This window comes from Rhinolophus sinicus, linkage group LG15 (assembly GCF_036562045.2).
Source record: "Rhinolophus sinicus isolate RSC01 linkage group LG15, ASM3656204v1, whole genome shotgun sequence".
NCBI classification, from domain to species: domain Eukaryota; kingdom Metazoa; phylum Chordata; class Mammalia; order Chiroptera; family Rhinolophidae; genus Rhinolophus; species Rhinolophus sinicus.
The window spans coordinates 25,008,906-25,024,545 of NC_133764.1; the positions used below are offsets into that span (position 1 = coordinate 25,008,906).

Sequence of the window (15,640 nt, forward strand, 5' to 3'; positions counted from 1 at the left end):
CTTTGCTCAAACCAATCCAGTTTCACAGTTTCACAAATTTTCTTCCTTGACGACTGTGTTAATTCTTTTTAAGAATGTTTATACAAGTTTAACAAAAAGTGAATTGATCAGTAAACAAAAACAGTATATGAGATGCTCCTTAGTTAATTAGCTTCATAGTGGGCTAGACATGCATTAATTTATTGTTCTAGCTTCACAGTATCATTCCACTGAATTCAATGGTAAAGTAAGTAGTCCCAAATCATAACTAAAAGAAACTGAGCGACTTATCACCTTGATTTTTTTCTATTTGCTTTCCTAAAGGGAGGGGAGGTGGCAAGGAAGTTCCTGTGAAAAAGATTTGAGGACTAGCATTTACCTTTCCTATATAAAATCACTTTTGTACAACTATGCTTCAAGAGTAATTCAAAAGAGCACACACTATTTCTGGTACCACTCCACTATGAAAACACAATTTCAATTTTAGCTCCCATTCTAAATGGGTCAGCCCATGGAAAAACACTAGTGCTCAATTACATAGTTAAATAAGTAATCTATTGGATTCATGGAACTCTCCAATAATGAAAGTTGTATTTTCTATTAATAATAGCCCATCGAGAGAGTTTAACAAAGATACTTTCAGTATCTTACATGGCTGATTGAACACATTCATTTACCTCTACTTCTTTGTGAAATCCCTTCCATACAATAAAGGATAACAAGAGGACAAAAACAATGGTAGAAGTGACAGCAGGAGGCAAGAGATGGCCACAAAATTTGGAAAGCTAGCAAGCAAAGGCAAAAACAATAATTGACTTAGTAAACACTAAGGGGAGGATGCCAAGACATAAACTGAATCAAATCACAGAATCCCAGAAAGGCTCAGAAATTGAAGACCACAGTGTATCTCTGAAGATAGATGTACAGCATAACTAAAAACAGAAGGAATGAAAGTTCAAATGATTAAGCTAGACTACTGGATCCACTTACCCATCCTGTAGACAGGCTCTTTACATTATTCCTGACCAGTGGAAAACTTACTGGGTTCTCAATGTCTGAATTGGATGAAACAGAGGAACTCAAGCACTCAGCGATACTAGATAAGGCTGAGGTGATGTATTTAAAAGAGGGTTTAAGTGAAAATCTAAATCCTATACAAGTATTCCCCAATTGTAAGTATACAAGTACAGCCCCCTTTCCCTAACAGGCTCCCTAAACGTTGGCGGCAAAACTTGTACTCTCTAGTCAGGACAGTGAAGGACTCCTCTGGGAAAACTGACTAACTTAAAGGGGCAGGAATGGGGGAAGACACATTAACAGTTGGGCAACCCAATAAAAATGGCCAGGTCTCTGACCAATCACCCTACTAAAGCCTGAAACTTCATGGGTACTCATTACACAGAACTCCCAGTCAGCATTTTAGTGCTCAGAACTCTTAAGAGTAGAAAAGAAGGTAATTCAGACATTCAGGGTCTCAAAAATATTATTTCTCATGTACTCTCTTCTCAGGAAACTACTGGTGGATGGGCACTACCAAAACAGTAAGGCCTATAAAAAAAGAAAAAAATGAGGTCTAGAAAATAAGGGATCCAACATAGACAGAAAAGCAAAGGAAATTCCCAAGATGACTGCTGTGAAACACACCTATAGAACCATCAGTCCACATAGGAATAGAATGAAGGGCTCAAGTAGGAATGTTAACAGGAGAGAGAGAAAAAAAAAAAAAGAAACTATAATCGATTACATAACCTCCTTAAAGGTAAGGAGGGAAGATTTATACTTCTGGTGGATAGTCTAGGAGTGGATTATCAGTAAGTACACAGATCAGGGCTCAGCAAACTTTTTATCTGTAAAGAGCCAGAGAATATTTTAGGCTAATATTTTAGGCTTTGTGGGTCATCTGTCTCTGTCACAATTATACAACTCTGCTGTAGTGTGAAAGCAGGCAAAAAATAAACCATTAATGAGTGAGCATGGCTGTGTCACAACACAATTTTATTTATAAAACAGGTGGCAGGCTACGTTTGCCCTGGAGTGGTAGTTTACCGACCCCTAATATAGATAATTAAGTGGAAAAAGAGATAATCATTATTAACACTGGGGAAAACAAAAAGATGTGGAAGAAATTGAATGTAATCTTAATACTCTATATGGCTCAGCATATATTTATATAACCATAATAATGTAAACAACAGATATTATTTTTATCAAATCTTATAACTATATTGGCAAGATAAAGAAAGAGAGAAGGGAGAAGAGTGTATACAACTATGTCAATGTCCAAGTGAGTGCCTGTTGGGGGTGGGGGCCAGTAAAACATCTAAACCATCAACAGAAAGTCAACAGAGAAATCCTGAATAACTGAAAACTCAAGAATAAGCATGTTAATTGCTTCTAAAATTCTAAATAGGTAAATTAAAACAGTTAGAAGACTTAAAAAGGATTGCCTCTGAGAAGCACATCTAGTAGATGGGGTTCAGGCTGCACCTTTTCATTTTAAATCCTGGTAATATGGTTGATTTTTTTTAAAATAAATTTTATTGGGGAATATTGGGGAACAGTGTGCTTCTCCAGGGCCCATCAGCTCCAAGTCACTGTCCTTCATTCTAGTTGTGGAGAACGCAGCTCAGCTCCAAGTCCAGTCGCCGTTTTCAATCCCAGTTGCAGGGGGCACAGCCCCCCATCCCATGTGGGAATTGAACAGGCAAACTTGTTGTTGAGAGCTCACACTCTAACCAACTGAGCCATCTGGCTGCCCCTGTGTAACTTCTTAAAACTACATAAATGTATATGAAATATTGCCAATTGCCTACTGATATCTATTTCCCCTTCTAACTGCCTACTTAATATTTATTTTCCATTTCTTCTAACCAAAAGCCTTATTTTGTTCAGAGTGGCAACGTTGCCAACACAAAAAAATATTTGTTTCTCTTAGTATAGCCAATGATCTGTCAGCTGAAGGTTCCAGAAAAACATCTATTTTCTAATCAAGGATCACCCCTACCCCTCTCACTTCTACTCTTCCTTCTCCTACCAGGAATCCACTGTGAGTGACATTTGAAGATACAATACCTACTGGGACCAGAAGAATAAAAGCCAAAGGCTAAAGATGACAGAACAGAAAACTCCAGGGAATCTGAGTTCTTGATGACATTATATTATAGAACAGATGCACCAGTTATTGGACTATCTACCTCAAGAGCCCTTACTGTTGAGAAAAGTCAATCCCTACATAAGCCAGAGAGTTCGGTATTCTGTCATTTGCAAGTGAATGCGTTCCCAACTTGTACAATTATTTAGTTGACAATAAAGGTTTGCTTTAATTTTCAAAGAGGAAAGAATCTTGATTTGTCCAGGCTTACTTATTCATCCATTCTACTAAAACTAAAAAGGGAAATTTGAAAAAACTCCATGTGCACATGAAAAAAGATGTGCACATATGACATAAAAGATAACATCTCAACAATGATTACAGTAACAACCAAATGTTTACTTCATATTTTCACATATTTTGGGGAAAATAAATTTCCTTCATTTTCTCTTCTTCCACATCCCATCTTACTTGCCACTGTTTCATCTCTCTTGAAACCTCATTAAATTCAATTGCTCGGGACTAAACCTTCTAAAATATTGTGCCTTATATTATTTAAATTACAAAGAACTGCAGTAACAAAAAACTTTTAACTGCAGGGGATAAGAAGGTACTTTAAAGTCTTCTGTGCCTCCATCTACAACTACTCTACAAATAGTGTCACAAATTGGCTTAAATCAAAGTTCAAGAAAATTATAAACACACCAAGAATAAACATATCTTATAGAGAAAAACACAGACTTAAATCACTTTAAAAGCAAAATGAGAGGCTTGGGAATGTAAAGGTAGTTAACTCAACCCAAAATGTTAACTAGAGACCACTCTCTTTAACAAGTATTACTATTACATGATTTTAACAGAGTGCCGTGAATATATTCCCACTAGTACTAAGAACATATTTTCACTGGTACCAAAAAGGTATATTTCAATGCATAAGCCTCTGCTTTCATCCCACATTTTCTTCTATCACCCCCAAACAAAACTTAGGCCACTGTATTGACATACAGCCTATTCCCACTGCAAGAAAATCCTTAAAATGTATAAAAGAAAGGGTGAAGTCATCAAAAATATTGAATATAGTACTTTGCCAAAGTTAACCTCCTAAGTAAGTCTATAAGATATTAGCATGTTTTAGTCCATATTTTCTGTAAGGTCATAAAAATTAACAACCCTAAAGAAATACCAAGTTAAGAGTTTAAATAAGATAGCTTACCTTTTATTTATAGGTTTTTCGTCTTTTTCATAAGGCTTTACAAACCACTTGCCAATTCGTACAAAGTTTCGGTTCATTAAACACCGTTCCAACAGATTATGAACTGCTTTGAAAAGCAGAGTACGGCATTCATAAGAAAGTCCATTCTCCCACACTCCATCTTCCTCTTCTACAAGAGAAATGAATGAAACAGAAAGTAAAGTAGTGGCACTATAAATACAGTAAAAAGTGTTACAGTTTAAACTAAACACATAAGCCCTACTTCACCTCAGCATATTGAGCTATAATCGCTTCAATATATCTCTAGACATTAAAATATCCGGTTTCAAAATTACTCCATGAGGAATAAAAGGCCTAAGTGCCGTGTATTTTATTAAATTACCTGAAAATTACTTTCCCACCGTACAAAAAGGTAACGTTATATGACAAACATACTGCTTTGGTTTCTGTATCCAAAAGGACATTTGAATAACCTGAGAAATATTAAACACACTCTATACCTAAGATGCCCATTTCTAAGCTGGCTCACTTGTTACTTTGTCTTAATTTCTCCAGTCATTCAGCCTGCCAAAAATACTAGCCAGTTAATAATTAAATTCAAAACATTTTATGTCCATCAGCATTCTAATCCACTATTCAACTATAAAAATAAGTGATGAATAAAAAGGAAGCCTTTGGCTCAGAGGCTAACAAGTAGTGCATTATCAGCCACCTTAGGTCTCATTTCAACCAAATGATTCCTATGATTACTATTCAGTATAGGATCTTTTACTTGGGGGAGAAATTTAAAAATGTAAAGACTTAAATTTTAAATGGCACCACTGATATAAAGTTATATCTTCACTAGTTATACAGCTTCAATTTTGCCAGCAAATCTATTAATCACTCCAAGTTACCAAAAAAAATGTTAACAGTCATTTCGAGGTAAGTCTGGATGTAGTTCAGAAAAATAATTTTTTCACTCTCTATCCATTTCATACCGTGTTTCCCCGAAAATAAGACCTAACCAGAAAATAAGCCCTAGCATGATTTTTCAGGATGACATCCCCTGCACATAAGCCCTAATGCATCTCTTGGAGCAAAAATATAAGACCCGGTCTTATTTTCGCGGAAACACGTTATCTATAACAAAGCATCCAATCAATCCTGCTACAAATGACAGCTACTACTTCAGTATTTTAACTTTTATCATATTTTAAATTGTCATTTCAAATGTAATTTAGTATCCTTCTATAGCCTATATATCTTTACAAACATTTATAAATATGCATCATCTTTCCATTTAATAATAAAACCTTTCTTAATTCAACACTAAAAATATACCCACAGAAAAACAATAAATTATGATGCTCTTGATTAAAATACCAGACATGTATTAAGAGTGACACATGGTTTATATTCATAACTTGCACAACAAATGGGTTGAATAAACATTAACTAAAAAGCATAATGACAATGAACTTTAAACTGCAATAGAAATTTGTGCCACCACAAAGGTTAATGTTGATTTTATGTTGTTCTTTAAAGTGTTTCCTAAAATACAGTCAAGTCTTTCAAAACAAGTGTTTCTTCTAAAAAGGTTCGTTTTAAAAAAATGAAGTAAGCTTTACAAAATGACAATCCTTGAAGAGTTAGAATAATTTTTAAATCATTAATATTTAGCATTAATATTAAATAGAAAAAGTTCTTCCAATTCTATTATAGACATCTTTATCTACGTCTATTTAAAGCCTTAACTCCATGAGTTTCTTTCACTTTATTAAAGAAAACAGCAGGCTAAGAGAAAAGGGAAGGGGCACATAGTGACAATGCTTTACTTATTTAAAGGTCTAATCACAACCATATATGTGAGTTGCTAAGAGGAAAAAAAATGAATCTTTGTCAATTAATCTGCTTTCAGTTTAATCAGGTTCTATCATTTCAAAATTAAATAGTTACATTAAGAGTTTTACCTCAAATTATGTGACTTATGATTACTAAAAATATACGTTCTTAATTCCAAGAGAAGTACGCTGGAAATATTTCCCAATTCTTCACTTCTTTATAATATTTAGTATACTTTATTTTTATTGCCTTTTACCTCAAAAATCTTTACCTTCTAAGAAGCACAATGGTTGTAATATTTGTTCCACACAAGGAGCCTTTACCAAAATCTTTTTTCTAACTACTTCTAGGATTTAAAGATCCGAGACACAGAGTTACCATTACATATCAAAGTTGTACAGGTTACTATAAACTACAAATATCAGAAATTTATTCACTTAAAACTAGACACTTAGTTTGCCTTCTTCCCAAAAGAATAAAAAAATATTTGGCACAGTAAAGGCTGTAATATAATTTATATAAATTTTCAAATAAAATTCTGAAAACTTTATGGTTTTATTTATTTTGAAAATCTATTTCAGTTAAACCTACAATTAAATAATTTAAAAATACTAAATATAGTTTAGAAATTAGTCAAGCACTTCTTCCTCATTGCTCTAAATTTTATCTAGAGAAACTCAGGTGTCCTTAATCCTCACGTTACATTATATCCCCAAATGCCCAAAATTCTCCTTAATGCTAAATGGGAGCTATGCATAAAACAAAGAAAAACAGACCAACAAATCTCTGAATTTCAACAAATGTCTTTACCCATATGGCAAGTAACTAAGCAAACATTACACTAAAGTAATATAACTGCATTTTACGTTGCTGAGGAAATAATGACAATAAAGTCCTAATAATGTTCAATGAAAAGCCTGAAGGTATTTTGTTTTTCGGTTTTTTTTGCAGGGAGGTGGGGGGCGGTCCTCTCAGAAATGAGAAGCCTAAGCCAACTTTCTCATGTCCTGATGCTATAATAATAAAAATACTTCTCTACATGTTGTATTCAGAGATTGAAAAGTGAAATGGAACAACCAAAATATAGTGATATGCACCTCTTACACTAATTAAAACAAATCCTTGAATCTCAACGCCAGCTTTATATTAGAGAAGGAAGAGAGAGAACACATGGCAAATCTTTACCTAGCTCTTTTGAACTTAATCAACCAAAGTCTAATAGAAAAAATTTACCTAATGTATTTAAATAAATGTCTTTCTCCGCTAGTGTCTGTATCCCCAGAGAAAATAGTTTCAATTCTGTGTTTTCAGTACTTTTCTATTACTATTAGCATTAAAACTTTTAATCACCACTACTTAAAAATGTTTTACAAACTATTTATTTGAACAATGCAAAAAGTTCAAATGCCCAATTTGATTACCGTAAAAAATTTTTCTGAGGATATAGATTATAGTGATGCCAAAGTCATCAAAGATGGAAAAAAAAAAATCAAAAACAAAAGAGCTGATATACCTAGTACTCGTACTCAACATATTAAAACTGACATCTTTCAGTATCTCCACAGTGGTAAGCTGGAAGAGAAGGAATCATTTCCTAAATAATTCTGCCAAGCTATTAAAATGCAACATACAGTAATGAATAATGAATGCGTCAAAAATTATCATGGTAGAAAATACCATATATATTCCTGAAAGAATAAGCAAAATGTTTACATTCCTAGTTTGCTGTTTGTCATGAACAACTGCCCATCCATAAGCCATTCATTCAACAAATATTACTAAGATCTTTAAACTGGCAGCATCAATGATCAATGGCAAAATCAGAAAAACTAACTTTGGTTTAAAAACAGCCTATTACGTTTATGGTTATCCTTGATTTGAAGGAGTAAAAGACATACTTTCTTGCTCAAAATGGTCAGTATATGGAAGAAATATAGCAAAGTTGCCTCTAGATTAGCCAATATAAAGTTAGTCACAAGTAAATTATGGTACAGAAGATAGAAATGAATTAACTCTCTTCATGCTACCTGGGGCACAAAACAATTTTTCAGTTTGACACTAGATTCCTATACTTTGCTGCTGTTTATCTATTTGTCAACCCTGTTAAAGCTGCCATTTAAGGTTCAATTCCACTATAATTAATATCCTTCAATAAAAGTATCCAAAATTAAATTCTAAGACTAATGGCCCATTTAGTTTGATAGTATTATGATGAAATTGCGGCATAATAAAAGTATTTGGACATGTTGCTAAAATCCCGTATATAGACCACAGGAGCCAGGAAAAATAACAAATATTTTTAGCTCTGACTTAGTCTGTTTTTTTAGTTCTTAAGGTATCAGTTTTCTCAAAGAGTCTCATCACATTCTAGCTTACTATGATTTTTTTTTTTTTTTTGAGATGCAAACGCCAGGAGAGGATAGATTTTGTTTTTATTTTTGTTTTAAAGGAAAGACTAAAGCCAATGATGACAGCAATAAAATGCCAAAAAGATTAAGGCACAGAATAAAAATACCCAGAAAACATTTCTCTTTCAAGGACACACTAATAATAATGAAATAATCTTGCTTTGAAGCAAACTATCAGTACACTTAAAATAATCAATCAATCCTATCCACTAATAGAGACTAACTTTTGACCAGAGGGATTAAGCTAAAATTTTCCCACCACCAATTTTACACTTCTATTATAAGCACTAAAACAAGGTCTGCTACAAGGTTTAAATTTAAAAAAATAAATAAAATGTAAAAGACTGTAATCAGAGAGGAGTTTTGTTCCCTAATCCTTTTTCTATCAAAACATACCTATATGTATTCAACTACCCATTCTCTTAGAGGGAGCAAAGCAAAGTTTTAAATAAAAAGTGTTTGGCTTTGAGGATTCAAGGACTATTTTGAAAAAATATTTTTCTGGAATGTTATTGTTAAGCCAACACTAGTTAGCACAAATCCTGACCCCAAAATCATCAGGTCTTGCAAACAGTATTGCAAAGTATTAAAGTATTAAAATAGGTCTTACTAAACAGTACTGACTACTGTTACAAAGTAACTGTTTAAAGTATGTGTGAAATCAGATTTTTACCAATTAGCAATAAAACAAGTTTAAATTCTATTTCTACACATCAGCTAAACTTGAAAGGAAGGTGACCCAAACATGTGCTATGTGATGTAAGAGAGAGAGGCAGAAATTTAAAATGCACTATGGAACCTGACCAGACTATTCAGAACTATCAAGATCATCAGAAACAAGGAAACTCTGAGAAACTATCCCAGTCGAGAACAGACTAAGGAGACATGACAATTAAGTGGAATGTGGCATCCAGGATGAGATCATAGAATTAAAAAAAGGATGTTTGGCAAAAATAAAGGAATTCCAAATGAAGCATGAACTTCAGTTAATACTAATGTATCAATATATTGGTTCTTTAGCTGTGAAAAAAATACCACTTCTAATGTAAGATGTTAACAAAACAAACTGGGTGAGGGTTACACAGGAACTCTATACTATCTTTGCAACTTTTGTGTGAATCTAAAACTGTTTTAAAATAAAAATACACTATGGATGACACAAAGGCTTAGTTAGATAAAGGGGGTAAGAAAAGGCAATTCTGTACTTTTATTACTGAATATTTCAGTTAATAAGAAAAACAGAATTCTAATCTTTGCAAAAAGAAATGCCTTCCCTCTTTCCCCAACAAGGGCAATATTACCACCGTAATTACAAACATTTCAGTAACAAGATGTGGTAGGTGCTAAACCAAACAGAAGGACACTGCCTGTGAAGAGCAGGCTCAAACTAAATTAACCAGCTTTTTAGTTACCACCTGGGTCCTTCCGGTTCCCCTTTTTTCCTCAGTGCTACACCTCCACTTGGAACTCAGGATTGCCTCCTACAGCTGATGCCACCCCTACTGTCCAGCTGCTCTCTTCTCAGGGGAGCTTAAAAGAAGGGAATAGAGTGCCACAGATGGAAGAAATGAAAAAGGGGTTAGCTAGAGAGACAGAGGCAGACTAATTACCCCAAAAGGGAGGCAGACGGTGTCCCTGGAGAAAAGAAAAGGGTGAGACAAATATGCTCCATCTGAAAAGACCTTATTATTCTTTAAGATGTCTGATTTAAGTAACGACATTCTAAAGTAAATGACGGGTTTAAAAAAAGCTAGAACATTATATAAATACCACTAACTATACAACTGTTTAAAACAGGGACAGGCTTTGGAACAGTAAATACGATTACATACTACTAATATATTTTGGTTTACTATTTCAATTGCTTTCAATCTGATAAATTTTTTAAAGTTATTTACCACTCAATGGCTTTCAGCAAAATCTGACAATTAAAACCTAATACTCCAAAATTACTTTCATTTACATTCAAGATCAACATTTTAAAGTACAGGTATTACCATTTAAAATTATGCTAAAAAATTAAATTAGAGAAGAAATGTTTTAAATCGTAACCCAGTCTCAGAAGAAAACATTTGGCTCAGAACATGAAACTTAGAAGAAAAAAAACCTACATAATTTTTTAATATATCAAAACAGCTCACAAATAATAGGCTTTTAACTTTCAAAACAGTAGTCCCACTATGGTAAAACTAAATACTACACATCTGTTAAAATTACCTGATTCTAAAAAATGTATTTGAAATCGGGGGGTGGGGGGTAATGGTCTGTTCAGATGCTCTGCCAACTTTATTAAGAAGACTGAAACCCCCAAGAGAGCATTATAGTTTATCAACAATTACAATTTATCTATAGTTTAGTTTATCAACATTAAAACAATCTTCAAACATTTTGACATGGTGGTTTTTATGACCACCTAAAAATAAAGATTAAAATAATTCAAGCATACCCAAGTCAATGAAAGAAAAAGGAAGTTGGCAGGCTTAGCTTTTGGCATGACAATTAGAAAGCATCATCTTGCTGATACCATAAAGGAATGTTATATTGTGAGATATACGCATATATCATACATATGCATATATACCATCATTTTACATATTTAGAAATACATTACACACTTAGAATTAAGGGCTAGACTCTCCAGCAAGGATCTTATTAGGAAAACTGGAAAGCATTTATCATAAAAGAACTGCAACCACTCTCAAAAATAAGTTTTAACATTGAAGGGTTTGTTTATTAGGTGAAAAGCAACCATCAAAACAAATGTAACACATGTAAACATACACTCCTGCACAAAACTTGGTCTTATTAAGTGCCTGTTCCAGAGTCACCTGGACCACATTACATCCAAAAATAAGATAGGTCCTACAGGTTAAATAGACAATAGAAACTTCAGAGTACTTCAACTTTAAATAACACTTTTTTCAGTATCTAAAAATCCTAAATTTACCTGTCATAAATAATTATCAAACATCTTGCTGAAGTCTTTGGTACCTTGCAGGAAACAACTTATTACTTACATTCTTATCCTCAAAGACTCACTGACTCTTACAGCCTAAAGTAAACACAAGCTTCAGTAATTTCACGAAGAGCTACAGTTTCTCTTTCTAAAATAACATTTGGTCCTAAATCAAAAAAATAAGATGGAAGAAATCTTATTGATTTGCTCATAATAAAATTATTTCTGTATAACTTTTTCGAGTATGCCCCCTAATGTCCTATAAAAGCTAAATAAGTTGGCACTCTTCTCATATTAATGATAGTCTTCGATGAAAGGTATCTAAAATAAAAGAATCACTTCCCAAGAATAACAAAACTAACATGTCTTCACATGATAATAAAATAACCATAAATAACAATAACAAAATAACCATATGCCTTGAAAAAACATGGGAAAGTTACAACACATTTCTAGATACTGCTACAACTGCCAGAATATTCATATTCGTATATACAGGAGAGCAGTGGCAAAACTGACTCCAAGTTTAGTTAAACTGGCTTCAAAAGTATTACAACTTTGTTAGGAACTTTATGCTCCCTGATTCCATTTTTCTTAATATAATGTCTTCCTTAGGCCTGTCTATGAAAAATTCATAAGGAAGCTAGGTGATGAAAGAATAAAGTTACTGAAGGTTGAAGAAGCCTGCCATAATATGGATAATTTAAGTAAAATAAAATAACCACAATGAAATAAACTACGAAGCTGAATTTGTATCTGGCTTCATACCTAAGTGTTCCACCAAAAAATCTTAATAAAGACAATTTTGGGGTAAAGTATACATTGCTATTCATTAGCTAGAAATGGTTAAGTTGCTTTCACCTGATAAGTCATGGTGAATAAGGTCAGCAAAATTAGGGTCTTCACCCCACCAAAATATCCATAATTCTCTTCTTCCAGGTCTTTGATCTCTCCGCCAAACACCAAGTACATCTGCCTTAAGGCAGCGACTAAAACTGCTCAAAATGGGGTCTTCCTCTGTCACCGGAAACAGAATGGGGGCAGAAGTTGGGCCTTGCCATACATATCTTTTCCATTTAATTCCCGTCAAGTCAGCCTGAAGAAAAGAAAGCACGATTTTTTTTTATTACTGCAAAGTCAAAAGTACTCACTATTAAAAGTCCCTTATTTCACAAGGATTACAATTTTTCAAGATATACTTAAAATATTGAAAGCAGGTTGATAAAAAAAAAAAGCTCAATAATTCTGAACAAAAACAGTGAAAAAATTAACGACAGGTCACTGAATAGCAAGTCAATTAATGGGTGTTCCAAGGAGAAATAAAAGAAATGTAATAAAGTTAAATATAAACATGTACTTTAATACTGCACACTGAGTAAACATTTCCTATCTATCCTAAGTTCTGTTCTAACTGATCACATTTGTTCCTTAAGTCAAACTTGTAACAGAAAATTAAATTTTAAAGACTCATCATTATTCCATGTTTATAGAAGTCTGCACTATAACAAAAAATTCTTGTTACTTCTTCACATATCCCTTTTAGGAAAAGTCAAATAGCTGCTCACAAAGAACTGTCAGATATGTGCTAGTCTATCTTCAAAGAACCTGATCCTAAAAGCACCAAAAATAGACTGAGTTGGAGAAGATAGAAATGTAAAACCTGCTGTCTTATTACATCTGAAGAGATGCTGATTAATGGACACTGAACAAGAAAACATCTTATAGGGGAAAGGACATTAAAGATCTTAATTTAACATCCTGAAAGAAATTCAAGAGGGAATTCAGTAATTCTTTAACTTAAAGGTGCAAAGTATAGGTGCCAGAAATGAAACTGCTGATACATGACTGGCAGTTTACACTTGCCAACTAGTTGTGCTCCGCCCACTCAATTCACTTATCATATACTCTTAATATTTCTCAAAGCGCAGGGAAAATGAAAAAAGGAAGTCACTGAAACTTTAAATCATTGCTGAAGCTAAGCTACCGTCCAATTGAGGGCTAAGTATTTGCAACAACTGATACTGTTTTTAAAGTCTTAAACGGTTGGATGCTCCCAGACATGGGCCAACCTACACAATTGTCACCCCTACATCCAACTTCCCCAGACTTTTCAATAAAACCTGGAGCAGGCTGCCCAAAACATTCTAAACATGCAAGCAAAAAAAACAATATTTACTGCAAAACCATAGAACCTACTCTATTAGTACGTTCAACTCTCACACAACCATAATGTTCTAAAAAAAGCAAGATGGCTAGAAATTGTCAAAATGGCAAACTGTTTTCAAAGTTTAAAGAGAAAACGTATGAAATGGCATCTACTGGTTTTTACAGGGGTCCGTAGTCGCCCAAGGAAGAAACTAATATTCTGTTAGTTCGACTCATACAAAAAATGCAAAACGAAAAGAGGTTTTTAGTACCTAAGTTCCGGGGTCCTGTTTATTGGGGGAAACAAATCACCAGAGTGAGGCATAAAGACAGTGGGAGAATGGGCAAGAATGGAAAGTGTGAAGGGATACATGGTCAATGAGAAAAGCAACAGTTAAACAGAGGGAAATGTTAGTGTCCTGCCAGATAAGGAGCCCAAGCTGAAAACAAGACCACGGTGGTGAGGGGAAAAAAGTCAGAAACAAGACAGGAAAAAAACCAACTCTCCTAAAACAGAGCCCAGGACCGTGGGTGAACGAACGCGTCTCCCGAGGCGGGTGCGGAGCTCAGTCGCAGCGCCGGCTCCGGCTGGGCCTAGCCCGGGGACTCCAGCATCTGGATCAGACCTGGACCCCTCCCCCACGGCCCAAGGGCGCACCTCGCGGCCCCCTCCCCCACCGCCCTGCTCGCCGCGGTCCCCGCCCGCGGCCCCGGCACTCACCAGGCAGAAGAGGTTGCAGTGACAATCTTCCAGGCTGGCCCCGTTCGGCACGAAGGAGGAACTCATCGTCCCTCACAGCAGCCGCCGCCGGCGCCACAACCCACCATCCGCCATTACCGCCGCCTCCGACCAGAGAGAGAAACACAGACACCGGGGAGGGCGGGGGGGTGCTGGTTGGGGGGACCGTGGAAGAGGAGGCCGCCGGGCCGCCCGCCCTCCCCACCCACCCCCCCGCCGCCGCGAGCAGCCCCCGCCGCCCGGCCGGCACCCAGCCGCCCGGAGCCGAGGGCCGGAGGCGGGAGGGCCGTGCCGCGCTCACCCCGCTGGCCGGACTGCGGCCGCCGCGGAGCCCGCGGACGCTCGTCCCTGTCTGGGGGACAGAGGGGATGTGTGCCCCTTCCACAAGAAGAAGAATAAATTACACAATAAATAATTAAAGTCGAGTCCGAGAGGGCAGAGCCCAAGCCCTGAAGGGTTCTCCCGCGCGGGGAGGCGCCCGCAGAGGGGCGGGAAGGGCGAGAACCGGAGAGAAGCCCAGGCCCCCGGCCCGGCAGCGGCGATGTCCTTAAGCCCAGAGTCTCCTCAGTGGCGGAGGTGGTGGCGGTGTCTGCGGGCTCAAACCATTCTCTGGCTGTGTCTTCGTGTAGTCCCTGGGCCAAGCCGGCCTAACGTCTCCTCTCCTACGGCCTCACAGCCCGGACGCCGTAGTCTCCCCCATTTTGTGGGCCCAGCGGGCTGTGTTTTTCCCCCTTTAATCCGAATTCACGGGTTTTCCCTTCGCTTTAATGGCGGCCACAGGGACCAGCTCGCCCTCTCTGCTCGCCCATTGGCCGCCTTGAGGTCACGTGGGCCCGGGCTCCGTGGGGAGGAGGAGAGAGAAGGGAGTGAGGGAGGGCCGGGAAGCTTTCGGCGAAGGCGGTGAGCCCGGGGGACTGGGCAGCCAGGTGGTGGCTACTAAGATAGCGCCATCTGCTGGGTGCCCCGGCCAGTGTAGGATGACCCAGGGCCCTGGCCCTGTCTTTCTACTTGCTCGGAATTGACAGTACAAGAGCTTTACATCACAACTCGGAGAATTACGTGTAAAGCAGTTTGAATTCTTTGGAAGAGAAAGTATTGAAAAAATTCCAAGGTTTCCTCATGTATTTCACGAGGCCGCGGGGGTGCAGCGCAAACTCCTGGGCCTGGGAGTCAGACGATCTGAGATAAGACTCACCCACTTGAAAGTTGTGATATTAAGAAAGAAACAAACAAAACAATATAGCCTGGTGTTAGAGACACACCGCTTTCGTTCGAACCTTCAACG

The 15,640-nt window shown here is 36.7% G+C and overlaps 1 protein-coding gene across 1 annotated transcript in view; it reads right to left on the reverse strand.

The window, feature by feature from the left end:
- MED13 (mediator complex subunit 13) overlaps nt 1-15,162 on the reverse strand; it is a 94,505-nt gene extending 79,343 nt beyond the window's left edge. Inside the window, exons 1-3 of the mRNA XM_019732482.2 lie at nt 14,338-15,162; nt 12,333-12,567; nt 4,284-4,452 (exon numbers count right to left, since the gene is read on the reverse strand). Of these exons, the coding sequence (XP_019588041.2) occupies nt 4,284-4,452; nt 12,333-12,567; nt 14,338-14,403 (470 nt within the window). The 5' untranslated portion in view covers nt 14,404-15,162. The remainder of the gene's footprint in view (nt 1-4,283; nt 4,453-12,332; nt 12,568-14,337) is intronic.
- Nucleotides 15,163-15,640: the final 478 nt, after the last annotated feature.